The sequence below is a fragment of the Notolabrus celidotus genome, chromosome 4 (assembly GCF_009762535.1).
Source record: "Notolabrus celidotus isolate fNotCel1 chromosome 4, fNotCel1.pri, whole genome shotgun sequence".
Taxonomy (NCBI): domain Eukaryota; kingdom Metazoa; phylum Chordata; class Actinopteri; order Labriformes; family Labridae; genus Notolabrus; species Notolabrus celidotus.
Window position 1 is genome coordinate 22,765,407 of NC_048275.1, and position 24,931 is coordinate 22,790,337.

The 24,931-nt window shown below is 40.0% G+C and overlaps 1 protein-coding gene and 1 long non-coding RNA gene across 4 annotated transcripts in view; one reads left to right on the forward strand and one right to left on the reverse strand.

Annotated features, from left to right (window-relative positions):
* Positions 1–843: 843 nt before the first annotated feature.
* Positions 844–18,749, reverse strand: chrna1 (cholinergic receptor, nicotinic, alpha 1 (muscle)). 3 transcript variants are annotated; one of them, XM_034681443.1, is made up of 10 exons: positions 18,695–18,749; positions 11,446–11,588; positions 5,468–5,512; positions 4,534–4,643; positions 4,241–4,436; positions 3,890–4,127; positions 3,375–3,598; positions 3,147–3,261; positions 2,807–2,931; positions 844–2,231 (listed from the first exon to the last, which is right to left on the reverse strand). In XM_034681443.1, the coding sequence occupies exons 1-10, from the start codon at positions 18,747–18,749 to the stop codon at positions 2,103–2,105; spliced, it is 1,380 nt and encodes a 459-aa protein (XP_034537334.1). In that variant the 3' UTR covers positions 844–2,102. The 3 variants fall into 3 exon arrangements, with proteins under 3 accessions (XP_034537334.1, XP_034537335.1, XP_034537336.1); XM_034681444.1 differs by lacking the exons at positions 11,446–11,588; positions 18,695–18,749 and adding an exon at positions 8,754–8,785; XM_034681445.1 differs by lacking the exons at positions 11,446–11,588; positions 18,695–18,749 and adding an exon at positions 7,074–7,257.
* LOC117811282 overlaps positions 6,589–24,931 on the forward strand; it is a 124,810-nt gene continuing 106,467 nt past the window's right edge. The window contains exon 1 of the long non-coding RNA XR_004630969.1: positions 6,589–7,113. This is a non-coding gene — a long non-coding RNA (uncharacterized LOC117811282). The remainder of the gene's footprint in view (positions 7,114–24,931) is intronic.

Below are 24,931 nucleotides of genomic sequence, written 5' to 3' on the forward strand. Positions count from 1 at the left end.
CTTATATGATTTGAAGTGTTTATTCACCTCCTATTTTCTACTATTCAGAAGCAATTAGGGATCCTACATTTTAGGTCCTGATACCGATATCGATACCTGGGCTTTGGATTCTGCAGATACCGATACTAGCCGATCCGCTCCTGGTATTGATTTAACAATCTCTATTCCTTAATGTGAGGATAGAATCATGTTTTGGCAACTTCAGGCTTTTCTAACTTGATGGTGAACTGTACCTGGGTTCCAAGTGCTAAACCAGAGGCTGGAATCCCTCAATTTCAAGAATCCGGAACAATTAAATCAAATAACCTGTCTATGTTTTCACACGTTGAATCCATTTATAGAAGGTTTCTTCCTTCTTTGCAGTAGGCTACAGCTGAAGTAAACCTCTTCTTTGAGCTCCCATTATATTTTTCAGCGCGACTGCCATCCGTCGAAACATTACCGCTGCACATGTTGCAAGTTTCCGGCGGAGTTGTTAGCAAAAGAAGCGTGACACCTAAACTGCAGAGCCTCTGTAGTTATCCTCCATCATACTCCACCGGGCAAAAATGCACAGACCACCGGGAGACGCACATGGCTGTTGTAAACACAGAAAAGCATAGAACTGAGATGAATAGATCTGCATTATGGATCGGCACTATTTATCGGCCCCTTGTCACCGATACCCGATCTAGTTATTTGAGTCCGATCTAGCCGATATCCGCTACCAGGATCGGATCGGTGTATCTCTAGAAGCAATGAAATGATTTTTCTTCAAATAGAGGAAACTTACTGATTGTGCAACTACACGGCAAGTTTCAGCTTCATCTGACAACATCACTCTAATAAAACAATAAAAACAGATACAATTAACAGTTTTTTATTTTTCACTCTATTCCAACGATACATAACTGCAGATATATAAAAAATGAATGAGTCATAACAAAACGACATGCAGTTTGTTGCCGTATAGAATCACAGCTGCGAAATAAATCAAGTTGCCATCTTCTGGTCGCTGTAAACACAGGCAGCAACACTGCAGTTGTGATGTTTCAATTTTACACATTCAAGGAATTATTCACATCCATTGTATTCCTCTTCAGCTATGTCACTGTTTGTTTATTTTGCTTGCTATGGCACTGCTGGAGCTGTCAAAAAGTAGCAGATGGTATCAAAATAAGAAGCTGTTGTATGAACTGCTTTACTGAAATTATGTTAATGTCAGGTATGTTCACAGGTAGAAAATCTCTTTGTGCAACCAGTGTTACAGAGTAGTGGCACACCAGTTTATAGTTGAAATTTGATTTATAAAAAAAAAATCAATATTTAAAAGTAGCAAGCTCCTTACAAAATGTTCAACAATGTTGAAGGAAGTTAGCTGACTCAGTGACAAAGCAAACCTTCACACTTGTCCATGAAAATGACACAATACTTCACAGCCATAACTTATAAATATAAAGTGAAGAAGTTAATTGAGTGTCAGGCAAAAAGAAACAATAAAACTTCCAGAGAGGAAAGTATTTTGCCTGCAACCAGACTCAGTCTCCACGACTGTCATAAAAGTGGATTGAAAAACAAAGAGGGCCTCCTGTACTTTGGGTGTACACATTAAAATTCACTGTGACTTACGGACATGAGATGGAGATGGATATGGGGACATTTTTATTTAAAATGTTAATACAAAGTACGTGTTTATGTTATAGCATCCATTCTCAGAATTGATGGAGTTTCAATGAAATCCTCCTGACCTAGACTTTAAATAAAGCTGCCAAAATGACAACAAATCAACCAAACTGTCATGGCTCATACATAAGAGCAATAGAAAACTAACTCAAGAAGACCCTCAAGATAGATTCCAGCAACAGAAACATAGTAGAAAAACAATTAAAATACTGTAAAAATGTTAGTGGAAAAAAACCTTCAAGTACAACCCATCAAGATCACGAGACTCATGCCTTCAATCTACCTGAATGACTGCAGTCTCAGTCAGTGACGGCATGTCAACAACATTTACAACCAATTCCAGCTGAATCAGTCCATGAAAAACAACTTACTGACTCATCTGCATGTGTGTTATTTATGCAGATAAAAAACACACTCATTCCCTCTTGGATCAGGCCTTTTTACAGCATGTTGAGCTCGATGAGTCTCCCAGCGAACACAGCAAGTGTCCCGATGATGCAGACAGCCATGAACACGCAGAGGAGGATGTGGTCCAAAACCATAGCAACGAACTTCCACTCCTCTGCAGCCTAGAACAAGATGAGGGAGCAGGACAGTCATGTTTGAGTAGTTCTGATATCGGACATACAGTTAGTAACTTTGGTATGATGTCAAGGGTCTTGATCAAAGCACTGTGGTTGACATTTGATGATGTTTTGTTGCTTTAGGTTTTTAAGATGCAGACAGGACAGACTTATAAATGTGTAAATTATAACATCCTTTAAGTGCCACGGTGAAAAACAGTATTCTAGTCCAAAAGGTTTGTCTCGTGAGGAAAGGCGTAGCTTCAGTTTCAGTTTTTTATAAATGTATCCAGGAACATTTAAGACCATTGATTTAAATGGGCTAGCAGGCCAAGTCCAAGTCCTCCCTCCCAGATAATTGACGAGGGAGTGGAACTCATCGTCCAATCGATGTTCAAATAACACAAAAAGACAACTGTTTTGTTTCTTTGTTTTAACAAAAGGACTGACTAATGGCAAGTGGCTTTTCTGCTTTCTTCACTTTGCTTGCTTGTCATCGTGTAGTACAGCTCACAGCCATCTGCCACTGAAGGAATCTATATTAATATATGTTTCCAGTACAGTTGCTACTGTTGTCTTACATTGTTCGATTCCTCGTCTGACTTCATGGTCTCAGCGATGTACTTCACCCCTTCAATGGCACTGCGGACATCAGGGTTTTTGGCGATGGGAGACTGGTAGGTGACACTGGTAGGGGTTGGGTTACCTATAGAGGAGAGAGGAAACAGAAGTTGTAATTATGGGAATACATGAAGGAGATCACTGATTTTAAAGCTGCAGTTTGACTTACTTTTCTAAGTATCTAGGGTCTGATTGCCTTTTCATTTTGCTTCACATAAACAACACTTTTCCCCTGACGGTAACACCTAACACTAACAAACAGACATGCATGAAGGATCGGTCATTCATTTCTAGCCTTGCCTGAGATGTCTGAGATGTCCATGTCAGTAGGGAACATCCTCTTCTGCCTGATCTCTTGACCGGGACGCTTCATTGTGGAGAAGAACATCATGTTGGGAATGGTTTCAATGAAGACCTGAGAGACAGACCGATGAAGGTGTTGATTACATTTTTACATTTTGTTTTTTATACCAACAGAAACATTTCTTATATTTATCCCAAAGAGAAAATTAAAACAAAAAGAAGCACCTTGCGGATCCAGGGGGGCATGGTGTGTGTGCTGGGCGAGCGGTGATGTGTGTTGATGACGATAACGGTGATGATGATGGACGCGATGACAAACACCATAGTGAAGAGCATGTATTTCCCGATGAGAGGAACAGCGCTGGAGGTGGAGGGGATCAACTCCACGATAACCAGCAAGAAGACAGTCAGAGACAGCAGGACAGAGATGGACAGAGTCATCTTTTCTCCTGCAGGCACAGAAATTAGCATACAAGGATAATAAACGTGTTATTTTTGCTAGTGCTGAGTTCTTCAAGTGCATTTTTCCTCATGAAAGCTTTATCGTATATTAAATCTGAAATGAGATATGTCTGTTACCACAAATGGTCACCCAAGTGTTTAAAAAGGGTGAATAAAATGTCCCACTTATTGGGATTAAGATATGAAATTGGTCATTTGTAAAAGCTAGTGACCATCAAGTTTCCTAGAGTTTCTGGACAAGTTTTTATGCACTCTAAATCCCACCAGGATCAACTTACCAGAGTCGGTCGGCAGGTAGAAGACCAATCCAGTGAGAAAAGAGAACAGCATGCAGGGAATGATGACGTTAACAATGAAATAGAGAGGCAGCCGCAGCATCAGGAAATGGTAGGTGATGTCAAGGTATGGTGTGTCGGGACAGCAGGTGTAGTAAACCCAGTGTTTCCAGTTCCTATAGTCTTTTAACACCCATTCCCCCGACTCCATGAAGTTGCTCAGGTCAGGCCGGTCACTGTCCTGAGAGACAGAAGGACAGAATAATGCATGGTGATGGAACAGTTTTTACAACAGGGGGAAATAAAAGACACTTCTGATCATCATATCATCAACATATATTATTTTACACTTACTGGGTTAATGACTACCAGCAATCCATCGTATGTCCAGGTTCCGAGTTTCATGCTACAGTTCTGCAGGTCGAATGGGAAATGGAGGACAATAATCTCACAGTAGCTCTTAAAGATGGCTGGAGGGTTCCATGTTATCTTCCCAGTGTGCTCCAGCAGGACTTTAGTCTCATGGATGATGGCAAAGTCACCATCAGCACTACAGGGCAGGAGACAGGAAGAGTTTGAGATGCTAAATTAAAGCATTAAGTTGTGTGCTTGGTTATTTAACTGAGAGACAGAAGATGTATGTTTACTTGTTGTATAGCACCAGGTCAGGCTTCCATATGTCTGTTGAAGGGATTCTGATCTTTCTGATTCCTCCATAATTATCAGGGTTCCAATTCAGATTCACATCCAACCATTGCTGAGGTTCATGACAAGAAAAATAGAATTATTTCCTTCATGTTCACTTGATGCAGAGTGCAAATACAGTGTCATGCAAAGTTCATGTCATAATAAAATACTTAGTTCTTTATACCACCATGAGCTATCATGTCATATCCTGCATTTTCCTTTTCTTTACATTGAGATACATTGAGATATCGTAATATTTAGACCGCCCTCTCCTATAGTGATATGGATAAAGCATGAATCATTCACTTGTGGTCTAATTGTGTAATTTATTCCAGATACACTGTAAATACAAATTGAATATATAAATAAAATAAATGTACAATTTGTAGAGGATTACTTGGTTAAAAAACTGTTCAGAGTTATAATAATAATAATAACTCATTTCATTTATAGGCGCCTTTCTGGACACCCAAGGTCACATTACAACATAGCAATAATAAAAGCAACACTCAACAGTAAATAAATACATACATTAGAATAAAGATACAATACTAGAAAAATGAAAGGGGAGGGAAAGTCATTCCAGTCCCAAAGACAAGGATAAGAGTGAGTATGCTTGATGGAAAAGGTGAGTTTTTAAGTTATCATAACTTAACTGCATTGTTGGAACAGTTTTAAGTGAAACCAAGCATTGTTTGAGCTGAAAAAATATATGAATCCAGGCCTACTAAAATAATAATAATAATCTAAATTTAAAATCTTAGGCATTATTCCCAAACTCTCTGTATTAACCCATTTGCAAGATAGCATACCCACTGCAGTTGTAATTCCTGTGGACTGTTAATAATAAGTAATGATGTGGTTTTTATAGAGATAGATTTGAAGCCATATTACCTGTCGGAGACGGACGTTACTGGTCACAATCTGGTTTACTTCATCCTTGGAGATATAGAAATGACAGAAATTAGGGTATTACACAACACAGTGTTGATCATCTGCTGGTAAGCGTTAAAAATGTATGGATACTCTATCATTTTAATATCCTAGGTGTAACAACAACAACAGCATTTCAGCATTCCACAGAAATACAACTTTTGTCATTATTCATAAGTTAAAAAACTAGAGATGTGACGTTCGCGAACAAGTCTGTCTTTTGAACGGCTCTTTTAAGTGAACGATGAGAACCGATTCGCAGTTGCAAGCCGTTCATTTGGGAGCAGTTTCTATATGCAGATTGCCCACGCTGCCTGATGAGTCTTTTGTTCACACTTATTGTTTACACTTTGTTATTGCTTACATTGTTTTGATGTGGATTCTAGTCAAGGAGCTGAGCTCCTGTTTGTAAAGTAGTTCAGGTGTAGAAACACCAGGTGGAGTAGTACAATTTTGCATTCACATTTGTATAATGTCCTAATTTTTATTCTAGTTGTATTTATACTTTGTATATATATTAATTCTTATTTATTATTTATATTATATATATTATTTATTATTATTATATTTTTTTTTTCTGTATTGTTAAAATGTTCTTGTGTGGAAAATTTTACAGTAAAATTGTTTTTCATGGAAGTTATCTGTAGCCTGTGTAGTTTTTATAGCGCCACAAAGTTTTTTAGGTGAGGGAAAATTCAAAATATTGATCTCGCTGTCGAAGCATGGGGACATGGCACCATCTTATGGAATGTTTACAATGCCAAATTAAATTATAATCAATATTTCAAAATAATTCCCACCGTTAGAGTATATATATTGGTGGGATGTGTAAGTTTGAATTATTCTGATCCAAAGCTTATCTTATAACTGCTACCAGTGATTGTTTCCTTGATACAAACGAGTTACCTCTGGTTGACTTATAAAAAATAAATAAATATAACAATGAGCCAAAGAGCCAGTCTTTTGAACGGCTCTTTGAAAGAAATGGCTCCTCAAGATCCGGTTCCCTTCAAAGAGCCATAAATCCCATCTCTATTTAAAACTACAATTGCGTCACCTTGAACGCAAAGCGATTTCGCACGCGCTCTTCAACACCGCGACTGCCGTAAATACCGTCAAAACTGAATGGTGGATTTCTTCGAAAAACGTACCGTGAAAGGCAGGCACACTTCAAGGCTGAGAAAAGGACGGACATGAACACATACGCCTAACCATTTTGAAATGAAATGTTGTCAAATAAATGTGTGTCCAACTTTTGTGACAGTTTATTGACTTACATTGATTCTGCCAAGTTACAACCCGCCTGCTAACAGTAGTGAAGCCTTTTTTATCAATACTGCTGAAGCAAGCTTAAGTGTGCTGTTAATCACCCGAGGAGAAAGGACATTTTAGTGAAAGACAACGAAAAATAGGGGCAAAGTTACGTTTATTGGCCCACACTGAAGTACTCGAATAGGCAGACCATGAAGAACCCCTAAAAAGGACCTGTTTCAGCGGGGAATCGAACCAAGGATCGGCCCTAACTATTCCCAAGGATCCATCTGGAGCGACATTCAGCCATGCTTACCATCTTTGAAACCTTGTGACGCAGAAGGAGGGCTACAACAGTAAGAGCAGATTATCTGTATGCTTGTGTTGTGCTGCTGGTGTTGTTATGGCCGCCGAGCCTGGAATGATTGTATGGGTATCATTACCCACAAAGGCCGCCGAGCCTTCCAAGTCAAGGCATACTGTTTCTAGGACAGACTGTGGCATTGAGGTGGTTGTTACCTTGTTGAACTGTTGCTGGTTGTACCTGCAGGGGCGTCGTACCTAGGGTCCAAGTGGGGAGGGGGGGCCTTAATGGTCCTGAAATAAAATGTGTTTTCTACTACGCTTTTCTTTTGTTTTGTTATAACTGCAGTAAGATAACTTCAACTGTCTGAATAAATAAACAAACATTCAGAATTCCTTTCTGGAATTTCTTTCCGGCTCTGTGAGATTCGAGTCACATGCCTAAAGTGGGGAATTGTCATATTTTCATGGCGTCTAGTGTGGCTGAATCTGACTGAAAGTGAACTGTAGGGTTTTAGAGTTTTATTTGGCTTCATGAGGTTAGATAATACCAAATAATGCCCCCTTGTTGATACTCAACATGTTCCTTGGCTTCAAATAATCTTATTGAAAGAGGTGGACAGTCTAAAGGTCAATATTGTGCAGTGACATTTGGAGAAATTGTAAAAAATAATATTATTGATATGTAGATTAGATTTGAGTCATTTAATCAGGATAGTTTTAAGCATATATATATTTTTAATGCAAATAAACCAGTATTATAGCAGCAATGTTATATTTCGTAGGCTTGGCTGTGGTGATGGGGCCCACTGAGATATCTTTTCAGGGGTAACAGAATTCCTGGCGACGCCCCTGTGTACCTGTGACCTTCTAACTTAAAGTCTGTCTGTTGTGCATTATGACAGCTATCGATTTTTCTCTGTGTAGTTTGAGGACTTGTTTTAACATTTCAGTCATGGTTACCACCCTTGCTAAAAAGTGAAGCTAGCTTGGGATGCGAAAGGAGAGCTGTGAACAGTAAGTGCAAATCATGTCTCTTTAATTTTAATTGCTAATAACTTTTTATAGCTCTTGTTTGCTTTATATATTTCTTTTGCACTTTGTCTACTTTGTTACTGTGACACTTCAATTTCCCCCTTGTGGGAAGAGTAAAGGGCTATCTTATCATATCTTATCTAATGCCATGTACCTGCTGCTTGTCTTCTGTGGCCGCTGTGCCCACACTGAGTCCATAGGGTTGTTGTTACCCTGGCTTAAAGTATTGGTAAAATACCTCACATAGGCCGCCGAGCCTGTCAAGGTAATGTACTGTTGCTGAACTTATGGAAGCTTCCCCTTGGTCTGTACAGTATACCACAGTGCTGAAATGTCTGTGTGTTGTGCATTATTTTGGCTACCTTAATGTATTTCAGTTCCAAGGAGAGTGGTATATTTCCCAGTGTGGAAACTGAAAGGGAGAATAGACCCCAAGATCTAGGATGCTCATATCTATTGTGCCAGCCACTAAGTTATCCCTGGTGTCACTGGGATACCAGCATTTCCACCTTTGAAGATCGCAGAAGGAGAGCTACGAACAGTAAGAGCTATTTTCATGTATTTGCTTATGTCATACTGTTGCGTTGATGTGGCCGCCGTGCCATCACTGAGTCTTCATGGTTGTTGTTCCAAAGGTTTTTAAATGTGGTTTGCTTACCCCACAAAGGTTGCCACATTGATGCATTGTTGCTGATTACTGCAAGTATTCTTGATGATCTGTACATTGTGACCACGACACCCCATTGTTTTGTGTTGATCCGGCTACCTTTGCATATCTCAGTACGTTTTGTGAGCCAATTTTAAGTCTTTGTGTCATGAATATGACGCTGGGCTTGTATTGCTCTATTTTATTTTGATACACCCCTATTGAACCTAATTTATACATCAGCATTGTCTCTTCATGCTTGCAGGTGATGTAATGATGCTCTTTAAAAAGTGCTTTAGAAAGCCACTTCTTTAAACTGCTAGGTATTGTTAAATAAACTGGATACTAGGGATGGGAATTTACAGTAATCCTTGTACTCAATTATTTGAATTACTTTATGAACGACTACTCAAGTACTCGCAATTAGTATTTTTTCCATCTTTTCCACTCTCGCAGTTGTTCTCTGTGATGGTAGCTTGTACTCCGGTTCGACAAATGCGATCAGCTCTTTGAACCCTTCTCCTTCCACAAAACTTAATGGGAGCATATCTCCAGTTACCCTTTTGATTATTATCAGGCTAATCTCAGCTCTGGTTTGATCACAACGACGTGGGCTAACAGGGCGAGCAAAAGACGTGATGCGAGACTGCCTGTTATCTGTCTCCGCTGTTTTCTCCTTGTGCTTTAAGCGCATGCGGTTAAGCATCAAACTAGTATTTCTATGGTATGTAAGTTTAACGCCACATATCTTGCACTGCACATTAACTTCATTGTTTTTTCGAAGTACTTCCAGACATCACTTTTTATAACTGACATGTCTCAGGTGTCGCAGACCGTTCTGTGTTTGTTGTGCTTTTGATTTTGGTGGAATAATATGTTCCTAGAGAGTTGCTGTAGCTGCAGTAAAACAGTTGTTTTTGCTGAAATCTGGCTCGGTGTGTACTAAAGCTGAAGCTGTGGCCGGAGGAGTCAAACCTTTATATCCCGTTAATTATTTTCCTACCTAGTATATTCAGTTAGGCGAAAACAAAAAGCACATGGTCACACATGTAACCAGGGCCGGACTGGCCATAGGGAGCACCGGGAGTTTTCCCGGTGGCCTGGCCTGCTATGGCCCGGCCGCAGGTTGCAGATTTATTATTACAAAAAGTTGTCTCTTTCTTTCCTGCTGCTCCAGTCCTCCGTATTTTAAAACCCGGTCAGCCCACGCCTCAAGAATCCATTCCACTTGTCTTGCATGAATTAAACTGACTTCTCTTGAAATCCATGTCATGCTTTAGGCTACTCTTATGGTGCGACCATGTTATGTCGAAATCATCGGAAAAATGACTTCCCGTGAACACCCCGTCGGAAGAACAACTCGGCAACTCTGTGAAAAAATCGGTACATGCCGACCTGTGATGTCGGGAGAACGACTTGTTAACTCTGGAAAATGGGACAGTCCGAGAAGAACTTGAATGCAGCATTAGGGTACCGTTGTGAATCGAAACGAACAGTGCGAAATTGGACGGACAGAATTTCACCGCTACTTTAACAATGAGTGATTGGAGATGGATAGTGGTGGAAAGAAGAGGAAGGGTGCGGCAGAGAGGGAGAGAGAAATGTGGCAGGATTGACCATTTGTTCAGCATGGGACCATCATGTAAGTCAGTGCTAACGTTACACCTTCACCCAGCAGCTGTCTATCCATCCTGACTCCAGCTAAGTTGTAATGTTCATTTGTTTTGTTTTATTGTTTTGATTTTTAACTCACACAAAACTGAAAAAATGTAAACCCTGTCAATGTAAATATAATATTTTGTGAAAGTCAAAAATACAGTTCATGGAGAATCAAATCGTTGTTCTGTATCCATCTCTCCCATTTTTCAGGGGTCCTACACTTGCACCCACCTCTGATGAACTGGCAACTCAATTTTTATTATGTAAAAACATTAGTTATTACTTAATAGATATTGGTTAAACAATAGTCCTTGTGTTGTCTCCATCCGTAGTGATATGTGCCTTTGGTTTCATTTGAGGTTTATAACAGTGCATTTTTCTAAGCACTTGTAGGTTCATTAGTTTGTGATTCACATACACTAAAAATCACCAGAATGCAGGAAATTAAGTGTTTGTAATTTAATTTTGTTTTGGTGGGGGCCCCCCCAGATCCGCGCTTAAAAAGTGGCCTAACACAACCTACATTTGGTGCTATATTTCCCGGCCTGAATGATTTTCCCAATCCGGCCCTGCATGTAACGCTGTATGAGTTCAAGTTATGTTGCCAGATGCGCAAGTAACAAAATGCTACTGGAATAATGGGGTCAATGGCGAGTACCCGAGTACTCAAGTATTCGTACCCATCCCTACTGGATACTTTGTTGAGGAGAGTTATGGCCACAGGCTCAAATGTTTTACAGAAGCAGGTCTTTTTGCTTAACATACTTGGGTGAACAAATATGTACGCAAATGAAACTATAAAGGTGTATTATTACTACAAAGTAATAAGCAGTAAAAAAAAAAACTTGCTTAGTTACTGTTAAAACTGTCTTTAATTTCTTTCTTTATAAAATGTATAAAGCCACAGATGGTCTCTGTAACGACACACTAACATTTAAAGAGTCTGTTAGCCTCAAGTCAAAGAGATAAAACTGTGAGCATTCACTAAGTACCTCATTTTTTATAGTTCAAATATACATTTGCTAACTGTGACTCTTTCTCTTACCACACTGATGAGCTGGATCAGCTGGAGTCCCACAGTGACCACGACAGCTTCACTGAAGTGGTTAACGGGCCGTACCACCTTGTTGTATCCGGTAAACAGCTCTTTCACCAGACGAGTCTCAACTTCTGAGCAGAGTCCTGGACCTAGAACACAAAGATTAAGTCAGGCTGTATTTTCTGAGTATTTCACATTTCTCATCCTCTGAGAATCATGTTGGATACATGTGTGCTTTATGCAACAACACACAAACTTTGGTTTCCAACGACCCGCATGACGTATTTTATTTTTATCTCTCTTTTGCACAGCCCTGTGGCGTAGTATGGCATGCTACCAGTAGTTTTTGAGGTACACCCCAAGTGCTACCACAGTTGATGCCCATGTTCTCACCAGTGTTTTCACACTGAAAGTAAAATCCCAGCTAAAGCAGCAGGGACGCAAGCAGATTGCACTTGACTGTGATTCACACACCAAACATTTCCCTGGCTTCCAACCAGCGACCTGAAACCTTTTTAATGTGACTCAGAGAGAGAGGGAGAGAAAGAGGGAGAGAGAGAATAAAAAAGGAGATCAGATAAAAGGAGCAGCAGATGCAGACAGATCAGCAGTACCAGCAGTCAAGTGACTTACATTCCATATTGGTGAAAAGCCTCCACACTGAATATCCCATGAGCTATGTAAGCACTGCGATCAACTCTGTTTCTGTTTAAGTCCTTGGAGCGAACCTAATCTCAGTGCTAAGAGGGTGTTTGGGAAAACCAGCCACTCCAAATGAAGTCTGGATCAGTCAGAGTTCAGGACAGTTAACCTGCATTTAACACCTCCTTATGTGAAAGGTGTTTCCAGCTAGCAGACTTACACTTTTTATTTTAGACCATGTCTTTATGAGCCCGTATATTACCGTAAGCCCGTGGGAAATGTCCCATAAAAGGCCCTGTAGTGCTCTGCAGCCTAGACCAGCTGTGTCGTTGGTGTTTTATGAGACTGATATTTAAAGACAGTGAGTGTATCATCAATTTCATCCTCTAATTAATGAATTATTTCGTCACTCTTAGTCAGTCTGTCTGTTAGGAAATATTGCATTGACAGCTTTGATTCTTGCAGTGTTAAAATGTTGTTTACATGACTTGAATTGGTATTTTATGTGGCTTGAATGGATACTGTAACATAATCAAAACACAATCAAGCCCTGTCTGTAGATTCAGGAGAGTCAATATAATTTGTAAATAAGTTTACTGTACAAATAGCTAAAAAAAGGTATTTAAAGAAGATGTGTTTCTGTTGTCTGGGTTACATTGTGGAATGATGCAAGTATATATTTAAAAACTTCATTTAAAAATTCACTTGGTTTTAAAAAAATGGTTCGCATAGCAGTTTTTGAAGGCTACAGGTGTTCATGATTTACCTGTTTTGTTTGTATGGTTTGATTTGGTTTGATTTCTTAACACTTTGGATTGTAGTAGCTTTATTTGAGAAAATGTAGGCTAGGCTTAAATAAGCATTACTGGTGTTTTATCGAAAGTGTCTGTACTGTAAAGATTATTGTGTTATGTATGGCGACTGAACAAAACACTACACTACACTACTAGATAAATAGCTCATGACTGACTTTGTTTTGAGTAAATGGGAACATTTGTCTCTCCTTAAATAGTTTTATTGCGTTCATTCGTGCAGGATTGAGGACCAATAACTTCTCATTAACATCTGTTAAAAAAACCCAATATATAGTGGGACTTAAAACAATATCATGATCATACACAAATGAGCAGACTAAGTGTTTGAAAGTCATAGAAACCGTATCAAGCTACCTGTTATACATTTTTGGATCCAGCTTTTAATTTCTCCTCAATGTTGTCATTTAACGCTTGTCGACATACAATACAGCCTGGCTTTTGCAGTATTTCTAATTTTGTTACATATGATATTTGTCTATAATGCCATATACAAATGCGTTGCATAAAAACCTTTTGGTATGTATCCCTCAAATATTGTAATTTTAGTGCAGTCATTGACAGTGGAGGCTGTGGTTAATCATGATGAATCCCTGTTTCAAATTCTCATGTTCTTTATTCCAACTGTTTCACATTGAAATGCAAAGAAAGCTACTTTCAGTCTGTTAGTGTAAATACAAATATTTGGTATTTTGGGAGGCCCCAGGGGTGGCCGGTCAACTTTTCAAGAGGGGCCAAGGCCACTCTCTGGATCAACAGGAATCTTTGAGCTTATAACCTGGATTTTTCGTCTGTTTTTCACTGTGAAAACAGACTCCAGTCTGCAGTGTACTTCTTATATTTCACAGATAATCCGCAAGTTGATCTAAGAAAGTATTATCACGTCATCACAGCAGTCCATAATGACCCGCTTGGTTTCTTCTGTCGCTTTGTAACATGAGCTCTCACTTTTTCTGTTCTGCGGTCATCATTACATGTTTTTGGTGACTAATTCGGATAAATTAGGCTCTCTGTAAGTTTTCATTTATATATATATATATAAAATATATATTTAATATGTGTTAAAGTCATGTTAAAGCTGGGGTTTGTAGTGAGATTTAGATACACTTTTTGTTATCCTGGTTAAAATCATCTTTATTTTCCGATGGCGATCAATACATAATGTGTTCTTAAAAAAAGAGTGAAAAAAAGCTACTATCTACAGCCGGAGTAAACCTGGAAAAACACCAACCAATCCCTGCCTTTAGGGTCCAATTTATGTAACCAATCAAATCCCATCCTGCTGTTCTTCCCGCCTCCTGCGCGTGCACTCCCCGTCCCCTGCCTCTGCTTCCCCTGACTCTATTTACTGCCCCTCTCGCTCGACCTCAGGCCTGTCCCCTCTGACCCAATAAGGGGCTGTGCTCAGGACTGTAGTCCGGACCAGAGTCTAAAAAGCTTAGGGGGTTAGACAGAGTCCTGAAGAAATGCTACATTCAAATTCATGCTAGTTTTCTGTGACTACCAACCCTAGCTTTAAGGTCTTGAGATTAATTGTAATATCTATTGAATATTCCCAGACCTGTTTGTATGCAGTAAGTTTAAACTTGTAATATTGAACATCAAGATACTGGTCTGGGTCTACCACAGAGAAGGACCACATCCTTTCTGAAATTTGCAAGTTACATTTTAGTGTCCAGTACGTTACTTACCCCTTCAAAAAAAACCCACTAACCTTACTTCCTTTATCCTCCCTCTTCTCGCTGTCCAAGTCTAAATACCCGTACTAGAAGTAGGCTGTAGCATCAGCTTTGTTCACATGATCACAGAAAGTAACCAGTGTTATTCTGTTACAATACCAGAGCCAGCAGATAAGCATAGTTCTCCCAGCCAGGTTGTGACCCGAGTTACATCCTTTGCATGTTATTTCTGGTATCTGCTGGCGATACACACACAGCCTGAAACGAGCAAGCGAGGGTCTTGTTTCATTTAGCCAGCAAGAGCAGATGACACACTGTAACACACGCACACACATCAGACAGACATAGACACTGGCAGTTTGTTTTTAGTTCCCTTTAGGGAGAGGGCTTCTTTCAAGATCTCAAAGATGGTGGATGGGGAGTGTGGGTTTTAGTGTTCAGTGCTGATGTCGGCTTCCCTGGCTGCCTGCTCCCTGTCCGTTGTCCTGCTAGCTCGCTTTGATCTGGCCACATACAAAAATAGATTAGATGCGGGACAGAGAAGCCACTTGGAGCTGTCAATCATTGCCCACTCTTAACTCCAGTTTCCGCATGAGACTGAACCAACCCTTGCAAAATGACAAAGCAAAGGCTCTGGACATTTTCTGCCACAGTGACGCTATTGTGGGCATGGTGCAAGCTTTAAAACACAATGTTGGTGGCTCTTGTCACATGATAACTTGAAAACAAATCAGTCGTAGTGTTGCAGTGAGTGGGTTTGAGCAGGCCTTGAAAACAGGCAGGACATTTTTTTAGAGTAGTGTGGGTGATTTTTTAGAATCCAACTGCTCAGTGTTTTAATCATAAACTTTGAAGTCTTAAACACTTTTCTTTTTCGTGTTGAGACTCTTGAGGCTTTTTTTTCTCACTGAACATAGGCTGACCTGACCCCATCAGTATCAATTGCGTGAAGAACTGAGGATGTTCAATCTAAAAATAGAGAGCACAAATTTACTAAAAATGGCACTCAAAAACAAAAGAGGTCACAGCGTGATGCAGTTTTACAGTTGTGTTGTCTGATCATCTTTATTTATCTCACCTGAGACTGTTTGTTTGATTTAGTGACAAACATGCTCCAGCTTGTTTTTCAAAGAGGATGTGTAGCAGCCAGGAGAAAAGAGCTTCAAATGATGTACTGAAGACTAGTTTAATGCACATCTGCAGCGATGCAGATAATGTCCAACTGGTGGCCTACAGGCTGCATCCATTCATCCTGACCCACCACCTTTATCTGGCTTTCACTGAGTGAGTTTGTCACCAGTGTGATTCATGAAATGTGCCAGTTCAGGACAATAAAAAGAATGAAATTAAATCAGAAAGGAAATGATGATAAAAGCAATTCCCTTTGGAAATGAATAATCTGATGGTCCGTGTGTTGCAGACTCTGGATGTTTAACATGAACCACTCATGCCGGCTGTGGTGTGTTGGGGTTTTTGGTAGTATCCCAAAGAGAAAATGTAAATATAGACTATCAATAAGAGTGGAATAAAAAGGGCACAATATTCAACTACCTCTGTGCTGATCAAATGGTCATAAATCAAGTGAAAGTTCAAATAAAACTGAAAGTTAATCAAACAATCTGTCCATGAGAACAGTGTCATTTTACCAATTTCTCATTGGTCAGTTAAATTATTTAAAACTCTCATTCTCTGTTGAGGTGTGTCATTTATGTCTCTGAGTGTTGTGACTTTAAGAACTAATATTTATCCCAGACAAAGAGGTCTTGGGAAATGTCAATGTATGCTGAGGTTCAATAAAGCACAGTCTGTGAAAGAGCTGTGTTTTTGGTTCACTGAATAAATATATTACCTGTTTTATGTAGGACTTTTCAGCATTTTAGCAGCTTCGAGAAATGCTACAGTTGGCAGAATTAAGCTTAAGAAGTCAACAGGGATGGTATTACTTTCAACAAATTCATTATCAGCCCTGGATCTCAAACCATTTCTAGTAGTTTTAATACAGTTCTGGGAAAGAATTTGACCTTTGCACTTCAGTTTTCATACTTAATAAACTAATTATGCTTTCACATTCAACACAACTGCTGATTTATTGAACCAAAAATGCTGAATGATATTCATGATTGTCTTACTGATATTTATATAAGCTGATGTTTGATAGAATGCTCAATCCCTTTAAATTATTTCTTTATTATTTGATATTAAGTAGATGTTTCCAATAATAAAGCAATGGTATTTGGTTGCTTTATGTTGCTTACTGTACAAACCAGTTACAATAAGTGTCCTTTATTGAAAGTAGGGGCTGTAACATTATGTACACATGGGTATGGCCATTTAAGGTGCAGAAGGGTCATTTGAAGAGGATTGACAGTTAGGGTTGCAAAATTCCAGGAATTTTCAAAGTTGGAAACTTTCCATGGGAATTAATGGGAATAAACCAGGAATTTACTAAAATGAAGGTTGGCTTTTAATAGGGAACTTAAATATAGTTGGGGAAAATATATTTTAGCATAACCCTGACTAAAAAAACCAGATTTCATGCAAGTACAGTTGAATATCTATGCTATTCCTCAATCACATGCACATAGCACACTGCTTACTGCAGGGCTATTGAGATCACGCCCCCTACATGCACTGTGCATTCCTCCATCACATGCAGAGATGATTTCTATTTTGGATGGATGTCTGCTTATAACAAAACAAATATTTATGCTTGGATATGATACCTTTCCATTAAATTACCCTCAATTACCACAAATTTCCATTCATTTCCATAAATTAACCTCAATTCCCATAATTCCCATTAATTCCCATAAATTCCCATAAATTACTATAATTCCCCAAATTCCAATTAATTCCCATAAATTCCCAGTTAATTCCCATGGGAAGTTTCCAATTTGGAATATTTCCGAAAATTCCCCAGCATAACTTCCCATGGAAATTTACAGGAAACCTTCCGGAAATGTTCCACCCCTTTTCAACCCTAATGACAGTCCATGCACACCATAAGAAAACATGGGTTTCAATTATATATATATATATATATATATATATATATATATATATATATAGAGAGAGAGATTATTAGGAATATGATCAGAATATTGAGGACTTACAAATCTGTGAAGTGCTTCAGGTTTTGAGAAGCAGGGGCTTGGCCGCTAAGACTGTCCACTGCTTGAAAGGTCACAAGTTTAACCCCCCCATGAGACAGCATGTGCATCAACAAGTATGTGTCCTGTTCAAGTGTCCTTGAACAAAGACAGCAAACTCATACCTGTTCACTGATGTATAAATCACACATGAAGAGGACCTCTGCTACAGCAAATGCCTTAAATATGAATGTAGCCAGGAATGCTAACAATGCTGAGCTGCCATTTTTAGGGGGGCTGAAGGACAAATGCTCACACTCTTACTTCTACAGGTGCTTGCAAAGAAAGAATGTCAAACATAGAGATTCAGTTATAAACTGGTAAGATGTTGCTTAGTTGGGTTGGGCAATATGAAGATGTACAATTCAGAGTTGTATGGATAATAATCATGTTATATTGTCAGACCAATGTGAGTCAAACCAGTTAGTTGGTGGCCTTCATTGCTTGATTAAATACTTGTAGAATGAACTTTGATTTATTAGTAGTTTCTATGAATTTCAACGGATTTGCCAAACATAGTTAATGCTATTTTAGAATGTAATTACAGCTTCAGTGATAAATCAGAGTGTATTGTAGCTATATTTTGGTTCTCTGGCCATGTGTCAGGGAGCCGTGTCCTGTTTCAACTCTCTGGAGGGATCATTATTGTCCATAGATAATATAAATTTAGAAACAGGCAAAGTATAATGCAATAGTGAGCTGACCAGATACCAGCTTTCATCAGTTGTTTTACTGAACAGCTTTAGTTGGTGAGTTTTAAAATGGTCCTGTGGAAACAGCAGGCTAACCCCTCCTTGACAGCTTGGAAGCATAATTGTCAGTCACAGCTTGCAGTATCATTCCAAAAACGTTATTCCCAGTTTATAAAACCAAATGTACTTCTCTTGACCTTTGCTGCAACAGTAAGCCACGAAAAAAGCACATAACATAAGCAGGAAAGTTCAAACACAAACACAAACACTGGAAGACTTACCAGCAAATGCACTGAGAATCCACGCCAGCAAGATCGGGACCTTTGGGAGGTTCATATCTCCAACGGATGCTTAAAGAAACAGCCCTGAGATCTACAGCATCAGTTTAATGTTGTGTTGTGTGAGGGTTAGCAGGTGGCAAGCTAACCTATTTACTGACTTAATGTTCAAATAGACATGCTATACAAGCTAAAGCTGTAAGAGTCCCACTGTATGTCCTAAAGCCTGAGCAGTGACTGTGGAGTTAAAGTGAGTGACTACTGGGAAGGTGGGTTGGCCAGTAAGTGAACTCTGAGCTCTGGTTTCCCCTTTCCACCCCCCCCCCCCACCCCACCCCACCACCACCACCACCACCACCACCACCCACCACCACCCACCACCAACCCCCACAACATCTCGACCTCTCAGCACACTTCAAGGCACAGGAGACAGCTGGGAGAATGTGTGTGTCAATGTGTGTGTGTGTGTGTTTGTGTGTTTTGAATATCCACTAATCAACACAGTCATGATTTCTAATACATGTAGTGCTTTTTCTCAAAGTCCCCAAGGTTAGCATCTTCTCTCTGTGGGATATAGCAGCATGGGGGAGTGAAAGGCATAACAGGTAGGGGAGAGGGGAGAAGACAAACAGATGGACAGTGTAGGGGACAGAGAAAGAGACAGGGATATGGAGGCAGACAGGAAGACAGCTGAGAGCTGTCACTGCCGGAATGAGAGGCATGTCCACACATGCTACTATCCCGTAACACACAAACACACACACTGTACCTAAAACCATGCCAGTATGCATGCCATGACGGGGAACTCACCAGTTTGTGTGTGTCAGAGAACAACTGGCCACAAAGACAACACAGGTTTAAGGTTTCACTGTGTCTTGATGTACCATTGATGTAGTTCTTGTTCTTTCTCAGTTACTTGAATTCAAAAAGAATATTTAGTATAAAGAACACCCTTCTGGCATTATCCAAAGCTTAAGTCAAGTTTTTGATTTGCTTTGGACTTGTAACAGTGCTGCTTATCTATCAGTCAATCAATCAAGCTTTATTTATTTCGCACCAATTCACAACAAATGTTGTCTCAAGAGCAGTGATGGACAAAGTACACAGCTTCATTACTGAAGTCAAAGTATAGATACTCCAGAACAAATATTACTTCAATACAAGTGAAAGTTGCTCTGTCAGATTATTACTTGAGTTAAAGGTACTCACTGAGGTACTTCCTTTTAAAAATACTCAAGTATTCAAAGTAGTTTTTAAAAAATCTCGAAATATTGTATTTTCACAAAGCACGAGTGCAGTCAGGAATACAGGAGTTCATTCTGTTACATTATGTTTATTTAGAAACCATTACTTGAAATCTCTAAAACTATACCATGGAATAAAAACAGCAACTAAGTTACTCCAAGAACAGACAACTTAGTTTGAAATGTTCATCTGGAATGAAACAAATGTTAAGTAGCTCAACACACTTCCTCAGGTTGGACAGTGAATGTTTGTATGTTTGGGCTGAGTGGGAAACAGGGAGAACATTTCAAACGATACGTATCATTCTTCATTTCAAAAGCCTATAACACGGGCTGAAGGTATGACCATGGGTGTTCAGGTGGAGAATTATAGCCATCATTACCACCTCTACATGAACTGCTCTGTGTTTACTCCACATTCAACCATGGAGATGCACAATATACAGGTATGACTAAACCAGTGACACAAACAGAACTACACAAACACATTTTACTGTCTTAAGGATCAGATTTCAGAAAAGAGAAGGAAATTCATGAGCTGACTTCAAAGCTAAAGTAGTGAGTAACTAGAGCACTGATAGAAATGTAGTGGAGTAGAAAGTACAATGATTGTCTTCTGAATGTAGTGGAGTAAAAGTATCCCCAAAAAATAATACTCAAATAAAGTACAGATACTCAAAAACTGTACTTAATCAATCAATCAATCAATCATTATTTGTATAGCGCCAGATCACAACAAACGTTATCTAAAGACGCTTTTACAAACATAGGAGGTCTAGACCACTCTATGTTAAATTATGAACAGAGACCCAACTTCAAGACAGGATAAGACTCAGTCTGACCCCACCTTAATCCATCATGAGCATTGCACATCGCAGTATTTAGCTAGTTACAGCGGTGAGGAAAAACTTCCTTTTAACAGGCAGAAACCTCAAGCAGAACCAGACTCATGTTAGACAGCCATCATGCCTCGACCGAGTTGGGTCTGGAAAGACAGATAGACGGGAGTAAGAGAGAGAAGTGATAGTGATGAGACGAGTCGTAGAAGCTGTTGCCGCTGGAGTCCAGCACGTCCGTATCAGCTGGAGTCCAGATCGTCCGCAGCAGGAGGATGCCTACGGCAGCTCAGAGGAATCTACGAGACAATGAAGCTCAGGGACGCCAGAAAGGTCTATGGTTAGTAACTTTAATGGGACAGGCAGAGTTAAAGTAAGTGATGAGGGGGTTGGGGGGAAGGGAGTGAGCTAGGATCCCAGTGTGTCAGTGTGCCAGTTCCCCCGGCAGTCTAGGCCTATAGCAGCATGACAAAAGCTGGTCCAAGCCTGATCCAGCTCTAACTATAAGCTTTGTCAAAAAGGAAAGTTTTAAGCCTACTCTTAAAAGTGGAGAGGGTGTCTGCCTCCTGGACCCTGACTGGTAGATGATTCCAAAGGAGAGGGGCCTGATAACTGAAGGTTCTACCTCCCATACTACTTTTAGAGATTTTAGGTTCAACTAGCAAGCCTGCATGTTGGGAGCGTAGAGTTCTAGAGGGGTAATAGGGCACTATGAGCTCTTAAAGATAAGAGGGTGCCTGATTTTTAAGGGCTTTGTAGGTTAAAAGAAGGATTTTAAATTCTATTCTACATTTTATTGGGAGCCAGTGTAGAGAAGCTAGCACTGGAGAAATGTGCTCCCTCTTCCTAGTTTTAGTCAATACTCAAGCTGCGGCGTTTTGAACTAGCTGAAGAATACTTAAGTACAGTACTCAAGTGAATTTACCCTGTTAATGTCCACCACATGCTCAAGAGCATGACTAGGCCAAACAATGACATACTGGGGCTTAGCATAGAGGGTGGATTCTAAACCCTGACTGAAAACACTCAAATACACTGTTGCTCTGAAGAAAGCCAGCTCGCTTACTACTTTCTCCAGGGGTTTTTGAAATATAGGGAGGATTAGATATAGGCCTAGAGTTGGCTTCGGTCCCTGAATCAAAAGTAGGTTTTTGAAGGAGAGGTTCAGTACAGGTCTGTGGTCCATAGCGTGTCAATAATGTTGATCATATGATTAAAGAGGTGCAAATTAAGGGAATGACCTTCTTCAGCGGTATTCAGGAAGGTCAGTGGGTGAAAAACAGTCTAGGTATAGGATTTAAAGCCTTCTCCATGTTATCAGTATGTGCAAAGATCATTTTCTGTTTAGGGCAAAGCGATACTAATTTTCTCACTAATATTTAACATTTTATCATTAAAGAAGTTTATTAACTGGAAAAGAATACATGCTCAGTGCTGAAAAGGCACCTAGAATTGTTTTTATTCTCTTCTATCAGAGGGTAGTAGCAGGCAGCTCAAGCATGCCACAGGGCCTACCTATATTCATTAAGACTATAGGCTGATTTATACTTCTGCGTCGAATCGACGGCGTAGCCTACGCCGTAGGTCCGCGTAGCTCCCGTACCCACGCAGAGGCCTACGCACGTAGCTGACGTGCACCTCCTCCAAAATGTAACTACGCGTAGAGCCGACGCGGACCGCAAGCTCTGTGATTGGTCCGCTCGACGGCTTTGTCTTTCCCGCATTCACAGCACTTCCGGGATCCCGGACATCGGCCACACATCGGCCGTGTATTTCATCTCCTCCTCTCTATTCTTCATGTAATCATGTCTGTATGATAAACAGCAACATGTATCAGCTGTAGATTAACATAACACGCTCTGAATCTCTGTGGAAAAGTAAACAGAGATCGTAGAAGGACCGGAAGCAGGCGACCGGCTATCAGAGAGACCACACTGCCCTCAAGCGTTTCGGAGGAGAATTGCTGCGCGACACGGACACATTGACGCAGAAGTATGTGGGGCTCATGTCCGCGTCAGCCCCTGCTGCGTAGGGGCGATGCAGAAGTATAAATCAGTCTTATCTTGCCCAAGTTAAAAAGTTTTGGTTGTTTTGGTGGAGCACCACATTTATTTCAGCTCACTGGTTTGAGCATTACACCACAGAGATTGCCTTGGGTTGTCTTATTGTATTCTGTTTAAGAGGAGCAATTGAATCAAGACAAGCTTGCAGCAAACCTGTGGTACCATCAACAAACTGATTCATGGGAGAGGGACTGATGGTGGTACACAAGATTCCAATTAGGTTAGGACTACGGATGTCAATTTTAAGTATTTTCCGTGATTGATCTTTGGAAATTAAACGATCAATTGCGCAAAACCTTTAGTCAGCTGATTCACAATGAAACATGCTTTGAACGTAGAACACCTCCTTGATAGCTGATCGAAATATGAGACCACATGATGTTTGTTCCACATGATAGAAAATTGAAAACCAAAAAACGTAGTCAAGGAAGTTCTTAAGTTCAGACAAACTGCTTGTAATCACATTTTTGTTAAGTGGAGTAGTAAAAAGTGATCTGACAAGAGGATTCAGGGTAAGACTGGTAAGTTCTCAGTTTCAAGGCAATATGCCAGATTAAGATCAAGGGTGTGATCATAACGGTGAGTAGGCTTGTTTGCACTGTAAAGCCAGTTGAGTCGTATGTCGACATGAACGTGATGCTAACTCTACATGAATATTAAAAGTCACCTACATTAATGATGTTATCTGTAATGAGGACTAAATTGGATAAAATCTCTGAATTCAGATCTGATTCAGAGTTTGTGCCAAGAGGGCGGTAAACTAAAACAAACGAAACTGGTCATCCAGTTTTTGAAGCTGGATGAGAAAAACGTAGTGTGAGGGTTTAAGAAGAGCTTTAATTCAGTGTGGGTTTAGGGTTGATTAGAAGACTGGATTTAAAAATAGCTGCCCCTCCACTACCTCTGACAGTGCCTCGGGGGATCTGAGTATAAGGGGACTGGGAGGAGTGGATTCATTTAAACTGACGTACCATATTCATCCTGACACCGCCAGGCTTCAGTTTAAGAAAGCATCAGTACGATGGTCTGATATCAGCTCATTTACTAAAGGAGAAACTTGAGTTCTGCTCACAGAGATGTGTCATAACTATGTCTGACAGTGATAGACCATGATTGCTGATGGGCTCTGATTGCTGTTACTATAAATAAATTGTTAAGGAGGAGTTATAGAGACTGTTTAACAGAGGAAACACATCATGAATGTAATAGATGAATAAAAAGAGAGAAAAACACTAAAAAGTATTTTCACTGTGACTATTATTGTGACATTTAAGACCCTTTTGAGGGGGACCTGCCTGAGGCTAAGACTACATGAGGGTCCCTGGCATGGCAAAGTTTTGGTACTCTGGTCTCAGGAGACTTTTGCACCTGTGACCCATGTGTCAGTTGTTCCCTATGAGATTTTGTCTTGTGCTTGCATTGGTCAGAAGTTACAGGTTGCTTTTGATGCAGTAAGAAGAACACTTTTTGTAAAGGTGAACAGTGAGCTGAATGAACCAACTTCTGTCTCCACTAGATGGCAGTACAACACTGAGGAAATACAGCACATGGCACGGGACTTGATGACATTATGTCCTACAGCAGGGCGGTTGGTCTGTTTGCCTGTTTCCCTGTCTGTCTGGCACTCAGAGGTATGCTTCTGGCTGCCGGTCAGTACACACGCCACCAACTGTTTTTCTCTCTCTCTCTGCCCGTCTACACTGTTTTCCGTCTCACCATTTACTTCCGTCGTCCTTCGTGCCTCTTTACCTTTTTTCTGTTCATGAAACACACATGCAGACCTCGATTTTCACCTTATCCTCACTTGAACATTGAGGGAAAACTGAGGCTGAGTTTTGAAGGGAACATGAAAGAGCACTTTGAGATGAAGACTTTGAACTACCCATCAATGTTTTAGATAGAACTTAATATCTCAAAAGGTAATGGCGTTCAGAAAAATCATCATTTTTAATTTCAGCACTCACCTCAAATCTCTATCAAAAGTTCATCTCTCTATCTTGAATTTAATTTGAAGAAAATCCAGTGCATAGAGGTGCTGCCAATCAAAATCCTGAAAGACCAAACTCCCTGTTAAAAGTCTCCATTACTTCGTTTAGT

What these genes read in the sequence shown, in the direction of transcription:
- chrna1 (XM_034681443.1), bottom strand. Translation starts at nt 18,749, where the DNA reads ATGAACCTCCCAAAGGTCCCGATCTTGCTGGCGTGGATTCTCAGTGCA. An exon ending in TGATCCAGCTCATCAGTGTG is followed by an intron (nt 5,513 to 11,445) that starts GTAAGAGAAAGA and finishes TATATCTCCAAG; the next exon opens with GATGAAGTAAACCAGATTGT. An exon ending in GACCTGGTGCTATACAACAA is followed by an intron (nt 4,437 to 4,533) that starts GTAAACATACAT and finishes CCTGCCCTGTAG; the next exon opens with TGCTGATGGTGACTTTGCCA.